The 22,587-nt window shown below is 42.6% G+C and overlaps 1 protein-coding gene across 1 annotated transcript; it reads right to left on the reverse strand.

Moving 5' to 3' along the window:
• Positions 1 to 1,203: 1,203 nt before the first annotated feature.
• LOC149278136 (uncharacterized) lies at positions 1,204 to 22,160 on the reverse strand. Its single transcript, XM_089502339.1, has 2 exons — positions 21,536 to 22,160; positions 1,204 to 3,879 (listed from the first exon to the last, which is right to left on the reverse strand). Exon 2 carries the CDS (start codon positions 3,713 to 3,715, stop codon positions 2,492 to 2,494), a length of 1,224 nt encoding a protein of 407 aa, XP_089358465.1. The 5' UTR covers positions 3,716 to 3,879; positions 21,536 to 22,160; the 3' UTR covers positions 1,204 to 2,491.
• Positions 22,161 to 22,587: the final 427 nt, after the last annotated feature.

Consider the following 22,587-nt stretch of genomic DNA (forward strand, 5'->3'; position numbering starts at 1 on the left):
TTGTTTGTTTGGGAACTAGCTGCCTTATCAGCCCTTTGGCTGCTTTCCCGGACAAGGAGAGATAGATATTAAGCATCGATCTCGCCTTCCTCTGTAACGCAAGTCCACCTTCCTACCGCCATACCTCCCCTTGCCCCACACCACCTCAATAGGAGCCCCGCTCGCACCGATATTATCCTCTTCCTCCCCAGCCAAGGCATTCCCCACGTCCATGCCCTCTCCCTCCCCCTTGCTGACCACAAAAAGAACAGAGGTATGACACCACAGTCATCCTCTGTCCTATGCTGACTTGGGCACAACTATCTCGTCCCTTGCGCCACAAAACTGTCCGCAGCCACAAAACAACACCTGGCATGGTCCAGTGACTCCTTGCTGGTATGGGAGTCTAAAGAGAGTCCTCTTCAGAGTCCTCTTCAGCCGCAGGCTGATGGAAGAAAAGAGCGGCAACGCCTCTGGGGGAGGCCGGGAGCCGGCTTTATGGGGCCGCTCTCACCGGCCCCGCCCCCAACGAAAAGCGCCGCTCCGGCGGTGAGGCGTCCTCTGGGCCGCTTGCCCCGGTGAAAGAGGGCGGGCGACGTCCTCTGGGGGAGGCCGGGAGCCGGCTTTATGGGGCCGCTCTCACCGCCCCCGCCCCCAACGAAAAGCGCCGCTCTGGCGGTGAGGCGTCCTCTGGGCCGCTTGCCCAGGTGAAAGAGGGCGGGCGACGTCCTCTGGGGGAGGCCGGGAGCCGGCTTTATGGGGCCGCTCTCAATGTTATTAATATTAATTGAGGTTCTTATGTGAAGCAAGAGATGTTAGCTGAGATGAAAGGGGGAGAGGAGGAGGAGGAGGAAGAATCTGGGACATTTCTGAAGCCTCTGAAAAAGTGGGATGGCGAAGGCATGCTCCAGACGGTGCCATTATCCCAGGGCAGGGGAACATCAAGGCAGGGAAAAGGGATTCAAGGGGGTTGGAGGGGTTGGAAATGCTGGACTGGGACGCTGGGAGACAAGGATTCAAATCCCTTCCTGCTCTGCCATGGAAACTCATCTGGGGACCTTCAGCAAGTCACACTCTCTCAGCCTCAGAGGAAGGCAAAGGCTAAACCTGCCTCTGAAGAAGTATGGACAAGGAATCCCTGCAATAAGTGTCCAATAAGGTTTTTATTCTGGTTTTTTCATTATGGATGAAGTTGGGAAATGTATATATAAAATCTGTATTGGTTGTGTTGCAGATAGATAGATAGATAGATAGATAGATAGATAGATAGAGTTATATGCAACAGGCGATTTTGAATTTTGTGTCAATTTCAAAGAACAGTTGGAAGGACTTCTACTGCAGTTACTAGGCAGAAAACACAACGTTGAAGTACAGTTACTACTCAAAAATCAAATGGTTGCATAGAAGTCACTGGGCAGAAATCAAAAAGTTACATTGCAGTTATTAGGCAAAAATCAAAAGGGTACATTGCAGTCACTGGGAAGAAATCAAAAACTTACATTGCAAACAGGCAAAGCCAGGCGGCTCCAGTCTATATACAGTGGCAGAAAAGCAGGGAAGGCTAGTCCCAACCCAAACGCTGGTGATCAATACGAGAGAATGAAATTGCAGGAAAGGCTCAATAAGATTATTTCCCCATCCACTTTGGTATTAACAATAAGCTTAATAATGAAATAATAATAAACAGTTCAAGATTTCTAATAGACACTGTGAAAACTGAGCCTCCTTTATCCGCAATTCTGAAATCCAAAATATTTGACCTTTTCTTCATGAAAACCTAGAACTAAAAAGGGGACAGTCGCCTTCAAAAGCCTTTCCCCTCCAGAAGGAAGTTCTGAAGAAGCCATCAGAAGGCAAGTCTCCCTCTTCCAAGGGAAGGGAAGAAAACGCAGAAAACAAGGCTGTGGTTCCTAAGAGTCTGTGCAAACTCCTCCTCAAAGCCACGCCATGCGCTATGGGCTTGTTAGACACACTCATCGTCTGTCATTATTTCTGTCTCGGATAAAGATGCTCAGGAGTCCATCTCAATGACTGGCAGGTTTCCAGTTCCTTTGTCCAGCTGTTTCCTGACCTTGAGTGGAAAAATTGTGCCATACAATTCATTAGACTCACTCTTATCAAAGGACTGCAGCTGTCCTGCTGAGTCTTTGGAATCAGAAAATATTGTCTTTGAAGAACAAAATACATTTCGAAAATTAATTTCTGTCTCTGAAATCTCTCCTTTCGAGTTTTTCCATTGGGAAAAGCCTTTAAGAACCTGGAATTACAGGAAAGATTCAGACTCTTTTCCATATTTCATAAATCACAATATGACTATCTGTATGTTAAAATTAATATGTCGCACCACGGGAGCTGTTGCATAAACACTCTGCCATTTCCAATTTCAGTCTTGTGACACTTCTTTGCTGTCCGGTACATACTCTTACTACATTCAGAGCATTTCTATGGTTTCTTTCCAGTGTGTGCCATACATCCCACCTTACTTCTGGAGCTCTTGCCACATTCCAAGCGTTTATACGGTTTCTTCTATGTGTATCCTTTGATGTGAATATAAACTTGCACTACAAGTAAAGCTCTTCCCACACTCCAAGCATTTATAGGGTTTCTCCCCTGTGTGGGTTCTTTGATGACTCTTTAGATTTGCATTCCAACTGAAGCTCTTCCCACATTCCATGCATTTATATGGTTTCTCCCCTGAGTGGATTCTTTGATGTGAATGTAGATTTCCACTCTGAGCGAAGCTCTTCCCACACTCCAAGCATTCATGGGGTTTTTCCCCTGTGTGGGTTCTTTTATGTGAACTTAGAATTCTACTGCAACTGAAGCTCTTTCCACATTCCATGCATTTGTATGGCTTCTCCCCTGTGTGGGTTCTTTCGTGTAAACTTAGAGTTCCACTGTGACTGAAGCTCTTCCCACACTCCAAGCATTTATAGAGTTTCTCCCCTTTGTGGGTTCTTTCATGTAAACGTAGAACTCGACGGAAAGGGAAGCTCTTCCCACACTCCATGCATTTATATGGTTTCTCCCCTGTGTGGGTTCTTTGATGACTCTTTAGATTTCCATTGCAAGTGAAGCTCTTTCCACATTCCATGCATTTATAGGGTTTCTCACCTGTGTGGATTCTTTGATGTGTACGTAGGTTTCCACTCTGAGTGAAGCTCTTTCCACACTCCATGCATTTATATGGCTTCTCCCCTGTGTGGATTCTTTCATGTAACTGTAGACTTCCACTCTGAGTGAAGCTCTCCCCACACTCCATGCATTTATATGGCTTCTCTCCTGTGTGGGTTCTTTGGTGGCTAGTCAGCTCTCCACTTTTAGCGAAGCTCTTTCCACACTCCATGCATTTATATGGTTTCTCCCCAGTGTGGATTTTTTGATGGCGATAATACACTACCCTACTGCTGAAGCTCTTTTCACATTCCATGCATTTATATGGCTTCTCCCCTGTGTGGGTTCTTTTATGCGAACGTAGGTTTTCTCTCTGAGTGAAGCTCTTGTCACACTCCGTGCATTTATATGGTTTCTCTCCTGTGTGGGTTCTCTTGTGGATAGTCAAACCTCCGCTCTCGATGAAGCTCTTTCCACACTCCATGCATTTGTGTGGTTTCTCCCCTGTGTGGGTTTTTTTATGGTGATTATACCCTACCCTACTGATAAAACTCTTTCCACATTCAGTGCATTGATATGGTTTTGCCTCCATGCGGACAGTGGTGGGTACATTTAACTGCATTGTACTTCTTAATGCTTTCTTACAGAGTTCTCCAATACCAGCACCTTGACAGGATCTCTTCTTCTTCCTCTTCTATTGGTTTCCTTATTGCACTTTCATCTATTTCCATAATATACTGGTTTGTTTCTCATCATTCAAAGCTGGGTCCATTCAATTCTATTTTCCTGGTTGAGAAAGAAGAAGGAAAAGGTCAGCGATGCAATAAACTGGAGTTTCATGACAGAGACACTGAAAAGGATGGATTTTGGTAAAACATTTGTAAACAGGCGATCTATAAGACACAATTTGTACAAACTGTAGTGAACAGTGAAAAAACAAAAGCATGCCAAATCACGAAAGGGGCAAAAGAAAGAGGACCGCTGTCACCGCTATTATTTATTTTGATTCTAGAAATCCTAACCTATCACTTATTTGAATAATTTCCTCAGTTAAGATGAACATCTTGCCCAAAGTAATGTTTTTATCCCAAAGTTTGCCAGTTCTAACTAATGATAAATCCTTCAAACTATGGGAGACTTATCTATCAAAATGTATCTAGGCCAGGAAAGGGCCACAAATAAGATGGAAAATAATGAAAGATGCCAAAGAAAGAGGTGAGTTGGGAATCCCACATCTTAAAATGTACTACTATTTTTGTGCCATAGTGTTACTGAAAATGCTCTTTATTAAATTTTGATATAAATGATAGCCATATATGGCCCCTAGATGAACTCTGGATGTCTTTCCGCCATTAAGAGCTAAGTGGAGAGACATGTACACACCACACCTAAAAGGTGAAGTCATCTTCAGTGAATATTGTCACTCCAGATAGTCTAGGAAGTCACAGAGGAGATTATCATTTCCACCATGCCATCAGAGGGTGCAATGTTTGCCTTTCCTGATCTGCTTACCTCCTCCTCCTCAGACTATTTCCAAAACAGATTAAAACCACTAAGACAATCAGGATCTAGAAATCCAAGCGGTAGCACAATAATTAAACACCTTTACCATAGTAGCTTTTTGGCTCTATAAAAAACCCTAGGCTTTGGTCAATTCGGTGTGCCACCTGAGAGGTCTCCATACTCCGTCACTGGGACCTTTGACTCGGACACCGGCATTTCCAGTGTTCAGACCCACGCTGCGGAACGGACTTGTCCCATCGCCATTCTTCCCCATTCGATTCCCAGAGGCAAATCTACACTCTGGGAAAGTATTGCCCTAGTGAAGCCTGAACTCTTTATCCACCCTAACCTCTGATATTCCTGCCTGGCAGAAGGGGGTTGGACTGGATGGCCCTTGTGGTCTCTTCTAACCAGTGTTGCCAATTTCGTGACTTTCAGGCGAAAACGGGGACTTTTCAGAGCTTTTCGTGTGATTTTCGTGCCTTCCTCTATTTCAGTGCATTTTCGGCGACTTTCAGCTCCAGCCTGAGAAGGCTGCCTGCAGCAACCAACCCTTTGGAGTGTAACAGTTTTCAGCCAATCAGAGAGAGGACAGTGATTGATTGCCCCCCCCCCCCAGGCATTCAGGCTCCGCTCCAGGCAAAGTGGCTGCTGGAGAGAGAGGCAGGCAACCAACCAGGCACAAAGTGTTGCCCAGGAGGAGTGAGGGATTTGGCTGGCTTAATCCCAATTGCCTTGCATTTCCAAGTCAGACATAAGTTTTAAGGCACACAAAGGCAATACTTGATCATGGTATCATGGCTTGATCTTGTGGACTTCTGTGTCTGCCTGAGAGTGACATTTGGATTTCTGAATTCCTGAGCTTGGGCAGAGTGCCCCAAGCCTACCTCTCAGGGTCGTTGTTGTACTGTGAGGTGGACCCTTTGGGTCGACGGGAGGAGAATCTAGTAGGGCAAAAGTAGAAGAATGGAGGAGAAAAAGAGGTGGAAAGGTGCTTCTGAGCATGGGCAGAGCACCTGGGTAGAATAATCAGGGATGTTTATCTCCATCTTCCCTCCCTTCCATGGGCTGCCCTACTAGTTAGTTGTGTGATGTGAATGTGATGTCCCTGAGACTGTGTGTGTGTGTTAGTGATTAAATATGCCTCTGAGCATGGGCAGAGCACCTGGTCAGTTGGCATCCCTGCCCTGTCTTCCAAGAATTTTGTTTTGTGGATCTCTTTTTCGTTCTCTTTTCCATTGCCATCCATACTGCAGAAATAATCCAGTTTGGCACTGCTTCTAACTGCAAGGCTCCCTGCGATGATGGGATTCTGGGCACAACAAACCACCAAGCCCAGAATTTCATGCATGGAGCCCTGGCTGCCGGTAAAAGCAGTGTCTCATGTCACAACAAACTACAATTCCCAGGATTCCCTGGTTTGACAAGGGAATTGCCTCCACGCTTCCAGATCACAGCCCCAGAGAATGAGTCTACAGCATATCAGTGTTGCCAGTTTAAGTCCAGTTCTTCAGCTGCATTTGGATTTAATCATGATAATAATAATGGTGATGATGATAGAGAGATCTTGTAGCACCTTTGAGTCTCACTGAAAGAAAAGTTGGCAGCATGAGCTTTCCTAGACTTAAGTGTACTTGCTCAGATGCATGGGAACTGTAGTTCATTGTGGCACCAGAGCTCTTTCTCACAAAACTACACTTCCCAGGGTTCCCTAGCACTGAGCCAGGGCAGTTAAAGCAGTCTCAAACTGGTTTATTTCTGCAGTGTGCCTTGGACCCAACTCAGGCTGCATCTTTACTCATGCTTTAACTGCCATGGCCCAGTGCTATGTAATCCTGGGAACTGTAATTTGTTGTCACACCAGAGTTTGCTGAGAGAGAAGGTTGAATGTCTCACAAAACTACACTTCCCAGGGTTCCCTAGCACTGAGCCAGGGCAGTTAAAGCAGTCTCAAACTGGTTTATTTCTGCAGTGTGTCTTGGACCCAACTCAGGCTGCATGTTCACTCCAGACTCCAGAGACAACCCAGTTTCATACCGTTTTTACTGCCATGGCCCAGTGCTATGAAATCCTGGGAATTGTAGTTTGTTGTCACACCAGAGTTTGCTGAGAGAGAAGGTTAAATGTCTCCGAAAACTAGAATTCCCAGGATTCCCTAGCACTGAGCCATGGCAATTAAAAGGGTGTCAAACTGGATTTATTTCTGCAGTGCGGTTGCAGCCGAACACGTTTCTATTTGGCACAAGCCTTCCTGAACCCCTTCATGTCAAAATAAATATCTTAAAAGGACTGAAAGATTCTTTGTTTGGTTCAATGGTGATTTTGAGAGTTGAAATAAGTTACAATTATTTTTATTCAATTATGTTTACGTTTATTTGCAAAACATCCGCCATTTTAACATTATGGGAATTTTCCGGGAATTGTGGCTGAATATTCCGTGTGATCTGGGGGGATTCAGCGGGTTTTGGACAAACGTTTTCGGGAATTATCTTCCAGGCTTGTTGGCAACACTGCTTCTAACTCTGTGATTCTATGATTCCTGAGCCTTGTATGAGTGAGTGAGTGAGAGTGTGTGTGTGTGTGTGTGTGTGTGTGTGTTAGTGAATTGTGTGTGTGTGTTTTTTACCTTATTAATAAATTGGATATTAGTTAGAAAAGTCTGTCTCTGTTCCATTTCTTGGATTCCCTGCTCCACTCGGTATACAGGTCCATCGGCCTGCGAGGGAGTGAATAGGCAGGCCCAGCTCCATCAGGGCTACCCTGGAAGAAGGAAGAGACCCCTCTCCAATCCATCTGCCTTGGTCCAGGCCTCCGAGGGAGAGAAGAACCACTGGACCTCATCCCCTTTCCCTCCACCATTCCCTTCTCCTTTTGTGTTGTGTCTTTTAGATTGTAAGCCTGAGGGCAGGGAAGCATCTAATTAAAAATAATAATTGTAAGCTGCTTTGAGAGCCTTTAGGGCTGAAGGGCGGGGTATAAATACCATAAATAAATAAATACACAACGGAAGGCGATTTCGCAGGACTGTCGTAGCAGGCCTCCTCTTGTGTTTTTGAGCTAATAAGAATAATAATTTATTCCCCTGAACAGACTCTTGACTACAGTAGATTGGATCCAAAGCTGGATATTGTTATAAGATGAAAAGGCACTGAATTTGGAAGGATTTAATTAAATATATGGTTGGCATGGATATTTATGGAACAAAAAGGCAGGTGTCAATAAAGAATTCAAAGATCATATAATCAGGAGATCTCTTCTAAGAGTCTGGGACAAAGTTAAACAGAAAATATGCAACCAATTACCAATTATCATCTCGAGAAGCATTGAGGACAGGCCAAGCGAAACATCAAAAAGGCTATCTAGAATATGATAATTTACTGAATTGGGAAAGAGAAACCCCCAGATTGAAAACTAATAAAGAATTAGAGGAAGATGGTCATATATATCATTGGTTCACTTATCGTCAGTTAAACAAAAAAATTAAAATTGATCTTAAATTAGAAAGTATCACAAAAAAAAGAAAACAGAACTTATGGGACCCCAAAAATCTACTATATCTAAATTATACAAGCTTTTACTGTAGAGAGAATTGGAATTCGAAACAAAGAATGCACTATCAAATGGGCAAAACATATTGGTCACCCAATGCAACTGGAAAGCCTGGAAAAAGCTTGGAGATAGGATCTAAAGTTTGTTAAGTATGGACATAAAATAAAAATTTTACAAAATGGTACACAGATGGTACCTAACTCCTAATAAGCTGGCAAAATTTCATCAAAATGAAAAATGAAAATGCTGGCATCCTTTTCAAATTGTGGTGCCCAGAACTAGACACAATATTCCAGGTGGGGCCTGACCAAAACAGAATAGAGAGGCACTATGACTTCCCTTGATCTAGACACTATACTTCTATTGATGCAGCCTAAAATCGCATTGGCCTTGTTAGCTGCCACATTGCACTGTTGACTCATGTCCAACTTATGGTCTACTTGGACTCCCAGATCCCTTTCACAAATTTGATAAGTATGCCCCCAATTCTGTCATCTGGTCACTTCTCTCCAGGATGAAAATGTCACTAGAATGCTTCTTCCTAAATATAATAGAAGGAAAAGAAGAAAGGAAACATCTAAAATACATCCTCTACTCAGTTACAGCCTCAAGAATGACATACACCCCAAAATGGAAGGACAAGGAAACCCCCGCAGTGGACGATTGGCTTCAAAAGTGTTTGGATATGAAGGAAATGGACAGGATGACAACCCTTGAAGGGAACTAATTAGAAACTTCTGCAAAGCCAAATGGTCTAAAAAGCAAACTTAGATTGGGAAACTTAACAACAATGCAAAAATGGACGCATATATAATGTTAATCAAAAAAGAGAGGATGAAAGGAGGGGAAGGGGAGAGAGAGGGAGGGAGGAAGGGAGGGAAGAAAGGGGGAAAAGAAAAAAGTCTAACTCTAAGTTAAATAAATACACGAGTAAAGAAAAACAGTATGCCAAAACTGACGAACAAATATAAGAAAGGTTAAAGATTGTTTTATCATAAGACTGGGAAAAGTAACAGAAGAAGAAGATTTATAAGGTATACAAATGATTATTTGAAGTATGCATAGTCACAATGTTATCCAAAATTGATTGGTATAAGAAGTGGATTGAACAAAGAAACTGTGAGCCTGTACAGACACACCAAAATAAAGCTGCTTCAGGTCACTTTGAAGGTATGCTATTTAAATGATGCATGTGTCCTAAGAGCCCAGAAGCCATGCCAAAGCCACACGCCAATCCTAAGGACCGGGGTGAAGCTTTGGTGCAGCTTCTGGCCTCTTAAGATGCATCTGTCATTTAAACAGCATTCCTCCAAAGTGACCGGAAGCAGCTTTATTTTGGCCTGTCTGTACGGGCCCTGTGTTAATTTTAGGAAGAATATCAAATATATATATGATATTGTTCCTAAAATCTATTGTAAATACAAACTACAAGGTTAATATATTGGGGGGGGGGGGATAAAGGGTTAAGGGTTTTAAAACCAAAAAAGAAAAGAAATCGTTTGGATGAATAAAAGGTGGAAATATACAGGAATTTATATATCTGTAAGCAGAAATAGATGTATGAAAGGACTTTAGCATTTTTTATTTGGATTTCTCTTGGCTTATTATTATTATTATTATTATTATTATTATTTATGGAGATATGAAGGTTAATAAAAATATTTTTAAAAAAGAAAAAGAAAAAACGTAAATAAAAAACGCTATTCTTTTTATCTAAGACTACACCTCTCTAGGAATCTCCTGGGCCTCCAGTGCAACTCTATGGTCAACATGTGCCAGAAGCTGATCACAGAATCATGCTGGAGGACCTACAAATGCCTAGAACACTGTTTTCTCAAGGAGCTTCTAGGTTCTCCAGCTCAACTCTATGGTCAGCCTTTGCCAGAGAGGCAGTGAGGACCTAGCAATTCCTAGAGACAACTTATGAACAGGGACGTAGCCAGGATTTTGGGATGGGGGGGTCCAGACTAAGTGCCACCACCATTTTGAGAGGCTAAGTGCCCCCCCAAGACACAGAAAGAGGGTCGAGTGTTTACCTCAGAATGACACCACTTTAACTTCCATTATGTGCTATGGAATCTTGGGATTTGTAGTTTTGAGGAGCAGTTTAGCCATCTCTGTCAGGTGCTGCAACAAACTACAAATCCCATCATTCCACGGCATGGAGCCAAGGGCAGTTAAAGTGGTGCCAAACTGGATTATTTTTTCAGTGCAGATGTAAACTGAGTCCTTCCTCTGAAGATATTTACATCAGATAAATTCAGGTCGATAATGCAAAGTGCAGCTGCTCAAGCAATGAGCGGCAGCCACTCTGTTCATGCTCAGAGACACTCTGTTCATGCTCTGAGACACTCAGAGGAGGCACAAGAAGGCAAGGCCTAAGGATGAGGACAAAAAAGGAGCTACCTGAGGATGAGCATTTGGGAGATAGGAGGGTGTTTGATACCCAGACTTTGTAATCTGTACTCATTGCACACACAAAGCACAACATACACAACACACAAAGGTGTTTTAAGGCAGCTCACAGTGTCACCCTCCTGGCCCATATAGATCTCTTTGCCTTTAATGGTGCATTTATGGATAATTTATAAACCACCGGTGGCAGATTTAAAGCTCTTTCTCAAAACAAGCTGCAGGAAACACAGGGTTTTGCCAGTGGAAAAGAGTCTTTCTCACTCCCACCCACCCACCCTCCGTCTCCAAATGCTAAACCAGAGCTTGGAACAATTATGGGGTTGGGGGACTACAGCTCCCAGAATCCCCCCGACAGAGCTGGCGGGGGATTCTAGGAACTCCCCAGCTCTGAACTGAACTACATTCCAACTTCTGACTGAGCTAAGAACCCAGGCTGCATCCACACAACATTTCATTCCCACTTCCAAGAGGGATTTTTAATTCCAAGGCATACATACACACACACACACACACAATTTTTAATTCCAAGACACACTCTCTCTCTCTCTCTCTCTCTCTCTCTCTATATATATATATATATATATATATATATATATATCATAACTTTTAATTCCAAGACACATTACAATAATACGTTCCTTTCTTTTTTTAAAAACAAACTCCTTTAAGAGAATCCTATTGTGGGAGAAAGGCAGCATATAAAATCAATCAATAAAAAATTATAGTGCAATAGTTTAAAAACACTTAAAATCACAGTAGGATCAGAGCGTTATAATTATGTAATGAGGGTGTCCATCTACATTGTAGAAAGACACTACTTTAGATTAATGCAATGGAAAATCAAGGTGGGATATAAGAAAATAATAATAATAATAATAATAATAATAATAATAATAATATCTGGGGATTGTAGTTTTGTGAGACATTTAGCCTTCTTTGTCAGAGAGCTCTGGTGCCACAACATACTACAAATCCCAGGATTTTCCATAGCATTAAAGTGGTGTCAAACTGGATTATTTCTGCAGTGTGCAACCTTATTAGACTGGAGTTCCCAGCAGTCTGTGGTGCTGCTGGATGATGGGACCTGCAGTCTAGCATTGCCTGGAGCAGAGCCATAGGACTCAACAGCCCCGATTCATCATCTGGCAGAATTTGGGGGAAACGCCTTTAAAAAGGCCAAAATAAAGAAAATAAAAACTCCTTGCAAAGTAAAACCCAGAGGTCTGCCAATGGACTTTGCTTCCAAGGCAGGAAGGCAGAGCAGCCCAGACCTTTGCACCCAACCTTTCATTGGTGACCCACTTAGATTCATTCCTTATGTTAATTAATGAATCATAGAATCATAGAGTTGGAAGAGTCCACAAGGGCCATCCAGTCCAACCCCATTCTGCCATGCAGGAAATCTCAATCAAAGCACCCCCATTGACTTGCTGAAAAGGGGCCCGCTAACTGTATTTTATTTTATTTTTATTTTAAAAAAGAGAAAAAAGGAAGCTGGAGGGGCTTCTTGCTTTTTTGCATCGCAGACCCTCCTCTTTTTCTGCAAAAATCCAGAAATGACTGTTTTTGAAAACATGAGTTCATTATCAGAAGAAATGTACAGAGTAGAGTCTGAGTCTCCTTTCTCTGGACTTCTGAAATCTGAATTATTCCGAAATCCAAAACTGACCATGACAGCATCTGGTCTGACCCCAAGTAAAGGAAACTCAGGAATCCTGAAGGTTTAGAGAAATTACTGAATTATTGGTGTGGTCTCAGGATTTCGCTGACAGTTCAGTGTATGGAAGCACAAAATTATTTTTAAAATATTGTGTATTAAATTATCTTCAGCCTATATCTATGAAATGCATATGAAACACAAATGGATTTCATTGTTGGACTTGGGTCCCATCTCCAAAATACCCCATTATACATATATAAATATACCAAACTCTGAAAAACTCCAAAATACATCTAGCCCTCAGCATTTTGGATAAGGGAGACTCAACCTCTGGTTGATAAGAGATTATGATTATGATTATGATTATGATTATTATTCTGTATGTATATTTTACTATATTGTATATGGATATAGCTGCTGAAAGGAAAGTCAGAAGTGACCTTTTCTTTCTTTTGTATTTCCTTTTAGAGCCTTCCTTCCCTCCTCTTCCTTCCTTCCATCCTTCCTTTCTCTTCCTTCCTTCCATCCTTCCTTTCTCTTCCTTCCTTCCATCCTTCCTTTCTCTTCCTTCCTTCTTTTAGTTCTCCCTAATGGGGCATTTTGTGCCAGTATTGCTCTTGGGTGGATTTTGGATGCCATATAGTCCAACAGGTCTCCTTTTCTAGTTGGCTCACCAATTGACAAATGGCAATCCTAATGGGGCATTACTAAGCTGTGTTGCTCACAAAGCTTAAACTTAGGGAGATTCTAATTATGTTGTTGCTGTTCTTATTGTTATGTGCCTTCAAAGTCACTTCCGACTTACAGCAACGCTAAGGCGACGAAGCTGTTACGTGGTTTTCTTGGCACGTTTCTTCAGAGAAGGTTTGCCACTGCTGAGGCTGAGAGAGTGTGACTAGGCCAAGATGACCCAACGGGAATCAAGGAAGCTAGCAACATATCTATATTCAAACAACTTTGACAGAAGTTTACATGTCAAATCAGCAAAGGCTGCATCTAAATTTTGAGAGTTCCTAAGGTGAAATATACAGCGTCTGCGCACAGGGCTTTTTCTGTTTCGGCCCCAGGGACTTGGAACTCTCTCCCTGACGAGTCTTTTAAGGAAAATCTCAAGACTTACCTCTTCCGCCAAGCCTTCCCCCACATGTCCTAATCACTATTCTTCTCCTGTGTATTGTGTCTATTGTATTGATTGCATTGTCTGATTGTTTTTTAACTGGTTTTAATGATTGAATGATGCATTTTAATTGATGTATTGTACTGTTCAATATGGGGGACTTTTGCTAATGTAACTTGTATTTTATTATTCTGTAAACCGCTGTGATCGAAGGAATGGCGGTATATAAATAAAGACTCATTCATTCATTCATTCATTCATAAATTATTTCTCCTTAAATTGCCACAATGCATAAGTACAATAGCCTAGGTACAAAATCCACAATACACGGATACCTTTACATGACTGACTGAAATACAGAAAATACATCATGTGCATTTCTGTTGGCCAAATAAATCTATCCTTGTCTTTAGGATTTTAGATGCTATTGTCCTTTGCTGTATGACCAACACCTCTGTGTTGTTGTGGTTGTGTTACTTCAAGTTGCTTCTGACTTATGGCAACCCTATCAATATCAATATCCCATTACATTTCCCCCCAGTTGTTACCCAATCTTGTTGCTTCTGTTATTCTTTGTCCCACGTCAAAGAAGTGTGTGGGACACACTTCAATGGATCCTGAAATTAAAATCCAAAATCAGAATTTACAAGGTCCATGAACTCAGCCTTTCGTTGCTCTTTATCCTATTCTTGAATCATTGAGATCTTTTACATCAGAACGGACTGTAGCCCATTCTCCCAACACATCCATTGAGATCTTTTGTCTTCGCCTCTGTCTCTTGCAACACAGGTCTGCAGAGGATGCCTTGCTACAAGCAGAGGACTTTGGGATTCCTGGTTTGGATTCCTGCATCCTCCAGGATTGAATGAGAAGACAAGATCGGCCCGTTTGTAGCTCAGGTTTATTGTTATTTTTGCAATTTGTGTCTCTTAAAAACTCTTCCATGGCATCTGTTCCTGGGTAGCTTTCTTTAATGATTTATTGTTGAGTAATTGTGTTATTGAGAGCCAATGTGGCATCCTGGTTTGAGAATTGAACGACTGCTCTGGAGACCAAGGTTGGTGGCTCTGAATCCCCGTCTGGCCATGAAAGTCACACTCTCCCAGCCTCAGAGGGAGGCAAGGAAGCCTCATCCCTGTCTGGGCATGAAAACACAACTCTCTCAGAGGGAGGCCAGGGTAAAACCCTCTCTGAACACAACTTGCCAAGAAAACCCTGTCATAGGGTTGCCTTAGGGTCACCATAAGTCGGAAATGACTTGAAGGATATTCCATATTAATTTATCTTTTGTGTGTGTGTGTTTTCTGTGCCTTCCAGACATTTCCAACTTATGGTGGCCCTAAGGCAAACCTAGCATAGGGTTTTCTTGGCAAGATTTGTTCCAAGGAGATTTGCCCTTTCCTTCCTCTGAGGCTGAGAGAGTGTAACTTGACCCAGGTCACCCAGTGGGTTTCTATGGCTGAGCAAGGATTTGAACCCTGGTCTCCGGAGTCACAGTCCAGCACTCAAACCACTATGCCATGCTGGTTCCTAATATTAATATTAATAAATATAATATATATAGTAATAAATATAAATAGCAATAGCGCCTTCATTTATATACCACTTCATACCGCAATAAGCAGTCTCTACGCGGTTTATAACTATAAGAGACTCATTTTAGTGACTTTGGAAGCCGGCTTTGAGCCCCTGGCTGGCTCCCACTCACTCCCAGTCTTTCCCACTCGGTCATGGAAACCCACTAGCTGGCCTCCTTGGGGAGTGGGATGATCCCTGGGGTCCAAGCAGCCAACAGCAGCCCTTGTTCTTGGTCCTTAACCCACAGGGGATCCCTAGTGCCCCTAGTCTCCTGGGTCTCTGTTCCCACTCCCTGCTGAGCTGAATGGGATCCCTTGAGGTCCTCTAGTCAAGCTGCCACCATCCAGGGAATCTATCATGAATTCCCCTTAGCACACACTGGGACTTGCTAAGGACTTACAGGTCCCCATCCCTTGCTAACCTAAGCAAGCAGCAACTAATCAAAGGCAAGCGTATAGGAGTAGAGAGCCAGCAGATACTGTTAAAGAAAATATTTTTTCTAAGTAGACAGTATACAGAGCAATATGTTATCATTCATGGAAGTGCAGAAACAGGATGCATAGTTACAAGAGATTCATTTCAGGAAAGCCAGAAGAGAAAAATCACAAAAGCCTAAATGCTTTAGCTGTCACATTTCCTAAGCTACTCACACTGGGATGGGAGATGCAGTCCATGAGGGGTTTTGGATGCAAGGAGCTAGTATCCCTTAAGCCTGCCTCTTGACCCAGGCCCAACACCTGGACCCACAAACAAGAGAAGACCCTCATGGACCACACAAAGGAAAAAGACTCAAAAACTGCATGATGTCCAAGGCCTTTTAAAGCCTCTGTTGGGAAGATTTTTGAAACTCCCGCTCCTGCAAAACTGATTGGCCAGTTGGGCCTTATATCAAGTGGTGTAAATTCTCATTAGCATGTGATGCAAGCTCTCATTAGCATGCACCTCCCCCAGCTTAACCCTTTGTTGTCTGGGAGAACTTCCTCCAATGACTGGTGGGCCCAGTCATTACAGGGAGTCACACTCTCTCAGCCTCAGAAAGGCCCATGGGGTCACCATATGTCAGAAACAACTGGAAGGCACACAGCAACAACAGCAGCAGCAGCAGCAATAACAACAACAACAACCACAATCCCACCTCCCTCTCATCAGTGGGACTCAAGGAAGCTAAGATCATATCTAAAAATACGGATTTAAAAACTATATGAAAATGTAGATGTTTCATAGAAGTTAGAAAAGACCCTAGAAAGGGCCACCCAGTCCAGCTCCCTTCTGCCATGCAGGAACTCTCAAACAAAGCATCCCGACAGATGGCCATCCAACCTCTGTTTAAAGACCTCCAAAGCCGCTCTGAGAGCCATTAGGGCTGAAGGGCGGGGTATAAATAATGTAAATTGTAAGGAGCCCTGGTGGCGCAGTGGTTAAATGCCTATACTGCAGCCATTCACTCGAAACCACAAGGTTGCGAGTTCAAGACCAGCAAAAGGGCCCAAGCTCGACTCAGGCTTGCATCCTTGCGAGGAGGTCGCTAAAATGAGTACCCAGACTGTTGGGGGCTAATTAGCTTACTTGCTAATTAGCTTACTTGCTGTTCACCGCTATGATCTTTGGAATAGCGGTATATAAATAAAACAAATTATTATTAATTATTAAATAAATAAATAAATAAGAGACTCCACCATTCATTCTCCACCGTAGGATTGTATTCCACTGTCGAACAGCTCTTACTGTCAGGAAGTTCCTCCTATCATTTAGATATACAGTTAGCAAAGGCTGCATCACCACTGCAAAATTAAGGCAGCTTGACACCACATTAATGGCCATGGCAGCTCACTACTAGGGGTTTCTGGGATTTGTAGTTTGCCACCTTGACTCCCTATATTGGGAAGAAGGTGGAAAATATGAAAATCATCATCATCATCATCATCATCATCATCTTTCAGGAGTGCTGTAGTTGTGCATGGCTGGACTGGATGGCCCTCTAGGCCTATGATTCTATGATTTAAGATGACACGATGCACATACACTTATATATACATTTTTAAATCTATAGATGCTATGCAGAAGCCAGAGAGAGCTTGTTTCCTGCTGCTCCAGAGAGCATGTCCAGAGGAAGGTGACCAAAATGGTGGAAAGTCTGGAAACCATCAAGCCCTGTGAGGAGCAACTGAGTGAAGTATTTGTTTAGCCTGGAGAAGAGACAGTTAAGGGATGGTATGATACGTATTTGAAGGAGTTCAGATTGAGGATGGAGCAAGCTTGTGTTCTGCTACTCCAAAGAGTAGGACCTGGAGCAATGGATGTAAACTGCAGGAAAAGAAATTCCAGCTCAATATTAAGAGAAACTTCCTGACAGTAAGGGCTGTTCAACAGTGGAAGACACTGCCTTGAAGAGTGGTGGAGTCTTCTTCTTTGGAGGTCTTTAAACAGAGGTTGGATGGCCATCTGTTGGGAATGATTTGATTGTGAGTTCTTGCAGGGCAGGATGGGGTTGGACTGGATGGCCCTTGTGGTCTCTTCCAAGTCTATGATTATATGTATTCCTGCAGGGTAGAAGGGGCTGGACTGCATAGCCCTTATGTTACCCATAGTGCTTCATATAAATTTTGGTATAAATGATAGCCCTTAATGACCCCTAGAAGAACTGTAGTAGCCTGTCCTCCATTGCCAGTGAGGCATGAGGACATGCACACACCCCCCTGAGGGGCACCCACATCATCATATCTAGGGAGTCGCATAAGAGGATTATCATAGGGTTATCATGAGGCTCTTGCCCCCTCCTGGAGTCTGTTGTCGGAGCAGCTTAAGACCACGAAGACCATCAGACAGGGACATCCAGGTGAAAAGCAAGTAATTAAACACCTTTGTTCTCACCATCAAGCCCCTTTGCCAGAAGCAAGATTTTGCCTATAAATATAATCAGATTTGCCTGTTCACTGGGCCAGTCTGGATTTCAGGGGGAAGCTCTGTCCCCTTGAACCCTGACCTGACTCCTGGTTCCTGACTCCTGGCCAGTCATTCCATGGCTGAGCCTCATGCCATCCCCATCATATTCCATTTGGATTCCTGGAGGGAGTCTACATTCTGGTACGTATCACCCCAGTGATGCCTAAAATCCTATTCCATGCTAACTCCTGCTTTTCCTGAGCCTTGAATGCACGTGTGTGTGTATGCGCAGAGAATGTGTTTCCCCTATTTCAATAAATTAGACATCTAGTTATTAAAGTCTGTCTCAGCTCTATTTATTGGAATCCCCTGGTCTACTCCGTATACACATCAGGAGACGATTCTGCAAGGGTGTCGTAGCAGGCCCTCCTCTTGCAATATTTGAGCTAACAACAACAATAATAAAATTCCCCTAAACGGACCCTTGGCTACACTTAGGGTTCCCTCCCAACTCTATGAAGTATCATAGTATACTATGCATCCTCCTTCTGCCATGCAGGAATGCATAGGATGCTACAGTTGCAAGGGACCCCTGAAAGGCCATCCAGTTCAACCCCATATTCTACCATGCAGGAATGCACAGGATGCTAGAATTGGAAGGGGTCCCCAAGGGACATGCAGTCCAACCCCATATTCTGCCATGCAGGAATACATAGGATCCTAGAGTTGCAACAGATCCCTGAAAGGCCATCCAGTCCAACCCCATATTCTACCATGCAGGAATGCACAGGATTCTAGAATTGGAAGGGATCCCCAAGGGCCATCCAGTCCAGCCCCCTTCTTCTGCCATGCAGGAATACATAGGATCCTAGCGTTGGTGGAAGGGACCCCAAAGGGCCATGCAGTCCAACCCCATATTCTACCAGGCAGGAATGCACAGGATTCCAGAATTGGAAGGGGCCCCCAAAGGTCATGCAGTCCAATCCCATTATAGGATCGCCATAAGCCAGAAACGACTTGAAGGCACACAACAGCAACAACAAGACAACTAGATAACAACAACACTCTAATTTCACAACAAACTGACTATCCCCTTGCAGTACTTGTCCCTCCTGCAAACAATCCATACAATAATAGTTGCCTAAATTTCGGTAGACAATGGAGTCGCTATTTTCAGGATGCATTTTCTGTTTCTAAAGAAGAGCATGGCATGTGGAGGGAAAGGCCCGTTTCTTATTTATTTGTGACTTGCCTTCCTCCATTTACACTGAGGTTTTTAATATATATGTATGTGAAATAAAATAAACAAACACACATACAGAGAGAGAGAGAGAGAGAGAGAGAGAGACTTTGTCTCCCAAACCTACAATTCACCTGAAATATTCCAAAATTGTCCATATGGCCGGAGGCTGAGACAGTGTCACTATACAAAATGCTTGGGACCAAAACTGTTTTGGATTTTGGATTCTTCTCCTGGATTTGGGAATATTTGCGTAGCCATAATGAGAAATCCTTGAGATGGACAGTCTAACTACAAAATCCATCAATGTTTCCTATGCAATATATTCCCATAGCCAAAGGTCATTTTTATGCACAATCTTTTAAATAATGCCATGCATGAGACAATCAAGAAGCAAAAGTGACACTGTCTCAGCCATCCATAAGGACAATTTTGGAATAATTCACAATATTTCGGAATAAAGGAGACTAGATACTTACGTCTCTGTGTAAAGCAATAGTTATTACTCCGCTGAAAGTCTCACTGTCCATTTCCTCTTCAAAAATGTGAGGAGGCATCTAAGAGTTTTTGAAGATTTGTAGTTTTAGAAGGGATTTCTAGCTTTCTCTGGGTGTATATACAGTGTAGAAATAATTCACTTTTGCTACAGCTCCATTCTATGAGATCTGTAGTTTTACAAGGCCTGTTTAGCTTCCTCTGGTCAAGAGTACTGGAGCCTCAGCAAACTACAAATCCCAGGGTTATGTAGGAGGGAGCTGCACCCAGAGGAGGATCAAGACCTTGCAAAACTACAAATCCCAGGGTTATGTAGGAGGGAGCCATGGTGGCTATAGGGGAGCCAAACTGCATTAATTTCTACAGTGCAGATGCATCCAGACCGGGCTCAATACCTTGAAAAACTAGAAATCCCAAGGCATTTGATATTCCATCCGTGGCTTTTGGGGAAAGATCAGAGGCTGAACCAACTCCATGAAGAGGAAGCAGGAAACAGCAAACCTCACATAACATCTCACAAAAGCCTGTGGCTTTGAACACACATTTATTATTATTATTATTATTATTATTGTATTTATTCATATCCCACTTTCCCCCAAAAACTGGGATATAAAGCAGTTTGCAAATTAAATAAGAATACAGTCAAAAGCACACAAAAAGTGGACATTAAAACAGAATTAAGCTAGTACACAAACCATTCATTAAAAGAATAAAATGCAATTTAAAAGGGAAAAGTGGCTAAAAACAAGACATATTTAAAACATTTTAAAAACACAAAACATTAAAACAATATAAATAAGCTATATATAGACCTTTGTATATACTATTCAAAACCACCCACATACTTCATACCTCTTGATCTTCCCTGTTTTCTCTCTTATTTGTCTCCCTTTTAAGCCCCTGTTAAACGCAATCAATTTCATAATTTAATTTAATGCAATTGCATTTAATGTAAACCAGACAATAATTAGCTCCCGAGAATCATTTTATCCAAGATCCTAGCTCTTTTTCCCCCAAGTTAACAAATAAAACAGCACTTCCCTGTTAGGAAAATATTGTATTAGAATTCTTATTCTTATGCCGCCTTTCTCCCAATTTAGGGACTCAAAGCAGCCAGCAGCAATAGCCCTTTCAAAACAATGTAAAGGCAATAATATGCACCAATGTAAAATGTCCTAAAAGCCATTAAGCAATTTTAAACAGTTAAAACCATCAACATTTAAAGTGCCTTAAAAACTCTGCAAACCTTAACATCGGAATGACCTTATTCTTTGGGCTTCTGGAAAGTCAGAAAGCGGTCCTTGCAAAGGCCTGAAACCTCCTCCTTTTGGGTCCCTTGGATTTCCAGGGGTCCTCTTCATTAATGAACGAGGGTTGCTCATTAATTACCAATTAATTCTTATCAGTCTGGCCTCTTCCTCGTCTCTCGCCTTGACATTTTGGATCCTTGCAAGGCTTTTATTCCTGCAAAACTGGAGAGGTTCCTCCCTATCTGTCCAACTTTGTGGCTGTTGTGTTGCCATAAGGGCAACAGACCCACAATCTGGCCATTTGTTGCAAGGAGATAACAAGAGGGGCTTATCAGTCTTACACACACACACACACACACACACACACACACACAGCCTTTTTCCTTTGCATTGCCTCAGGCCTTTCCTGTTTACATCTCTTTCTTTTAGATCTCACATTCCTCACAAAATTGTCAGGATTCTTCTTGAAAAACTGGAAAACAAAATGCCTGGATTTCAAGGGAAGGCTGTACACACTTTGCTCTGTGTCCCTCTTTCACACAACTCCCATTTCAGCCCTTTTTCTGGGCTTGGAAATCCCTGGAAAGGCATTCTTTGCCTGGAAAACAATACAGTTTATTTTAAAATGCAAAAGCGTTAAAAATGTATCAATATATATATATATATATATATATATATATATATATAACAATTTTAATCATTAAAATCATTATGCATTGGATTTTAAAATGTATTAAAAACTTGATGCAAACCTTAACATCTGAATAACAGAGTTCTGGCTGAGTGTGGAACTGGAGGCTGGTATGAAAAGCCAAAAGCCTCCTTCCTCTGAGGCTGAGAGAGTGTGTCTTGCCCAAGGTCCCAGGGCTGAGTGGGGATTTGAACCCAATTATAAGGCAAAGACCCATGCTCTCCATCCTCTATGTGTTTTTCTGTCTGGCTCTCGTGTGGGATCCTGAAGGGCCATCCGGTCCAGCCCCTTCTTCTTCTGCCATGCAGGAATACTCCTCTGTGGCAGATGCCCATCCAGCCTCTGTTTAAAAACCTCCAGAGAAGGAGACTCCTCCACTTTCCATTGAGGGAGTGTGGCTCACTGTCCAACTTACTGCCAGGAATTCTAAGAAAATAAACATAATACATATTAATACACTTTGACATTCAAACAATAAAATATAGCAGACGGCATCTGTGTCGTCTGGCATCCTCTCAGAACTCTCTGAAAATGCCAGCCAAAGATGCGGGCAAAAAGTCAGGAATACATTCTCCCAGAACACAGCCTCATTGCCAGAAAAACCCACAAAACACTTCTCTAGAACCTTGCCTGATATTGATTGATGTCAGGCAAACTATATATTCACATATTAAAAAAATGTTCCCTTTTTGGTGTTAGGCAGAGTCTATATTCACATATTAAAAACTGTTGCCTTTTCACCTTCCTGCTTTTCAGGTTTGCTACCAGACAGCATCTGGTATCACACTGCACAAAAAGATGGGAGTGTAGCACTATGCTCCTGGCAATATCACTCAATAATGGGATGGTTTTCACACAAAGTTGCCATTATCAAGCAATTATCCCATGAATAAAGCAGAGCTGTTCGACAGTAGAACACACTCCTTCCTCGGAGTGTAGTGGATTCTCCCTGCTTGGAGGTCTTTAAACAGAGGCTGGATGGCCATCTGTCAGTGGGGATGCTTTGATTGTGATTTCCTGCATGGCACAGGGTTGGACTGGATGGCCCTTGCGGTCTCTTCCAACTCTATGATTCTATGATTCTATTCAGCCGATAATCGTGCGATAATGGCG

This window comes from Sceloporus occidentalis, unplaced genomic scaffold, assembly GCF_023333645.1.
Source record: "Sceloporus occidentalis isolate IW3139 unplaced genomic scaffold, rSceOcc1.0.p SCAF_201, whole genome shotgun sequence".
Classification (NCBI taxonomy): Eukaryota; Metazoa; Chordata; class Lepidosauria; order Squamata; family Phrynosomatidae; genus Sceloporus; species Sceloporus occidentalis.

What these genes read in the sequence shown, in the direction of transcription:
- LOC149278136 (XM_089502339.1), bottom strand. Translation starts at nt 3,715, where the DNA reads ATGCAGTTAAATGTACCCACCACTGTCCGCATGGAGGCAAAACCATAT.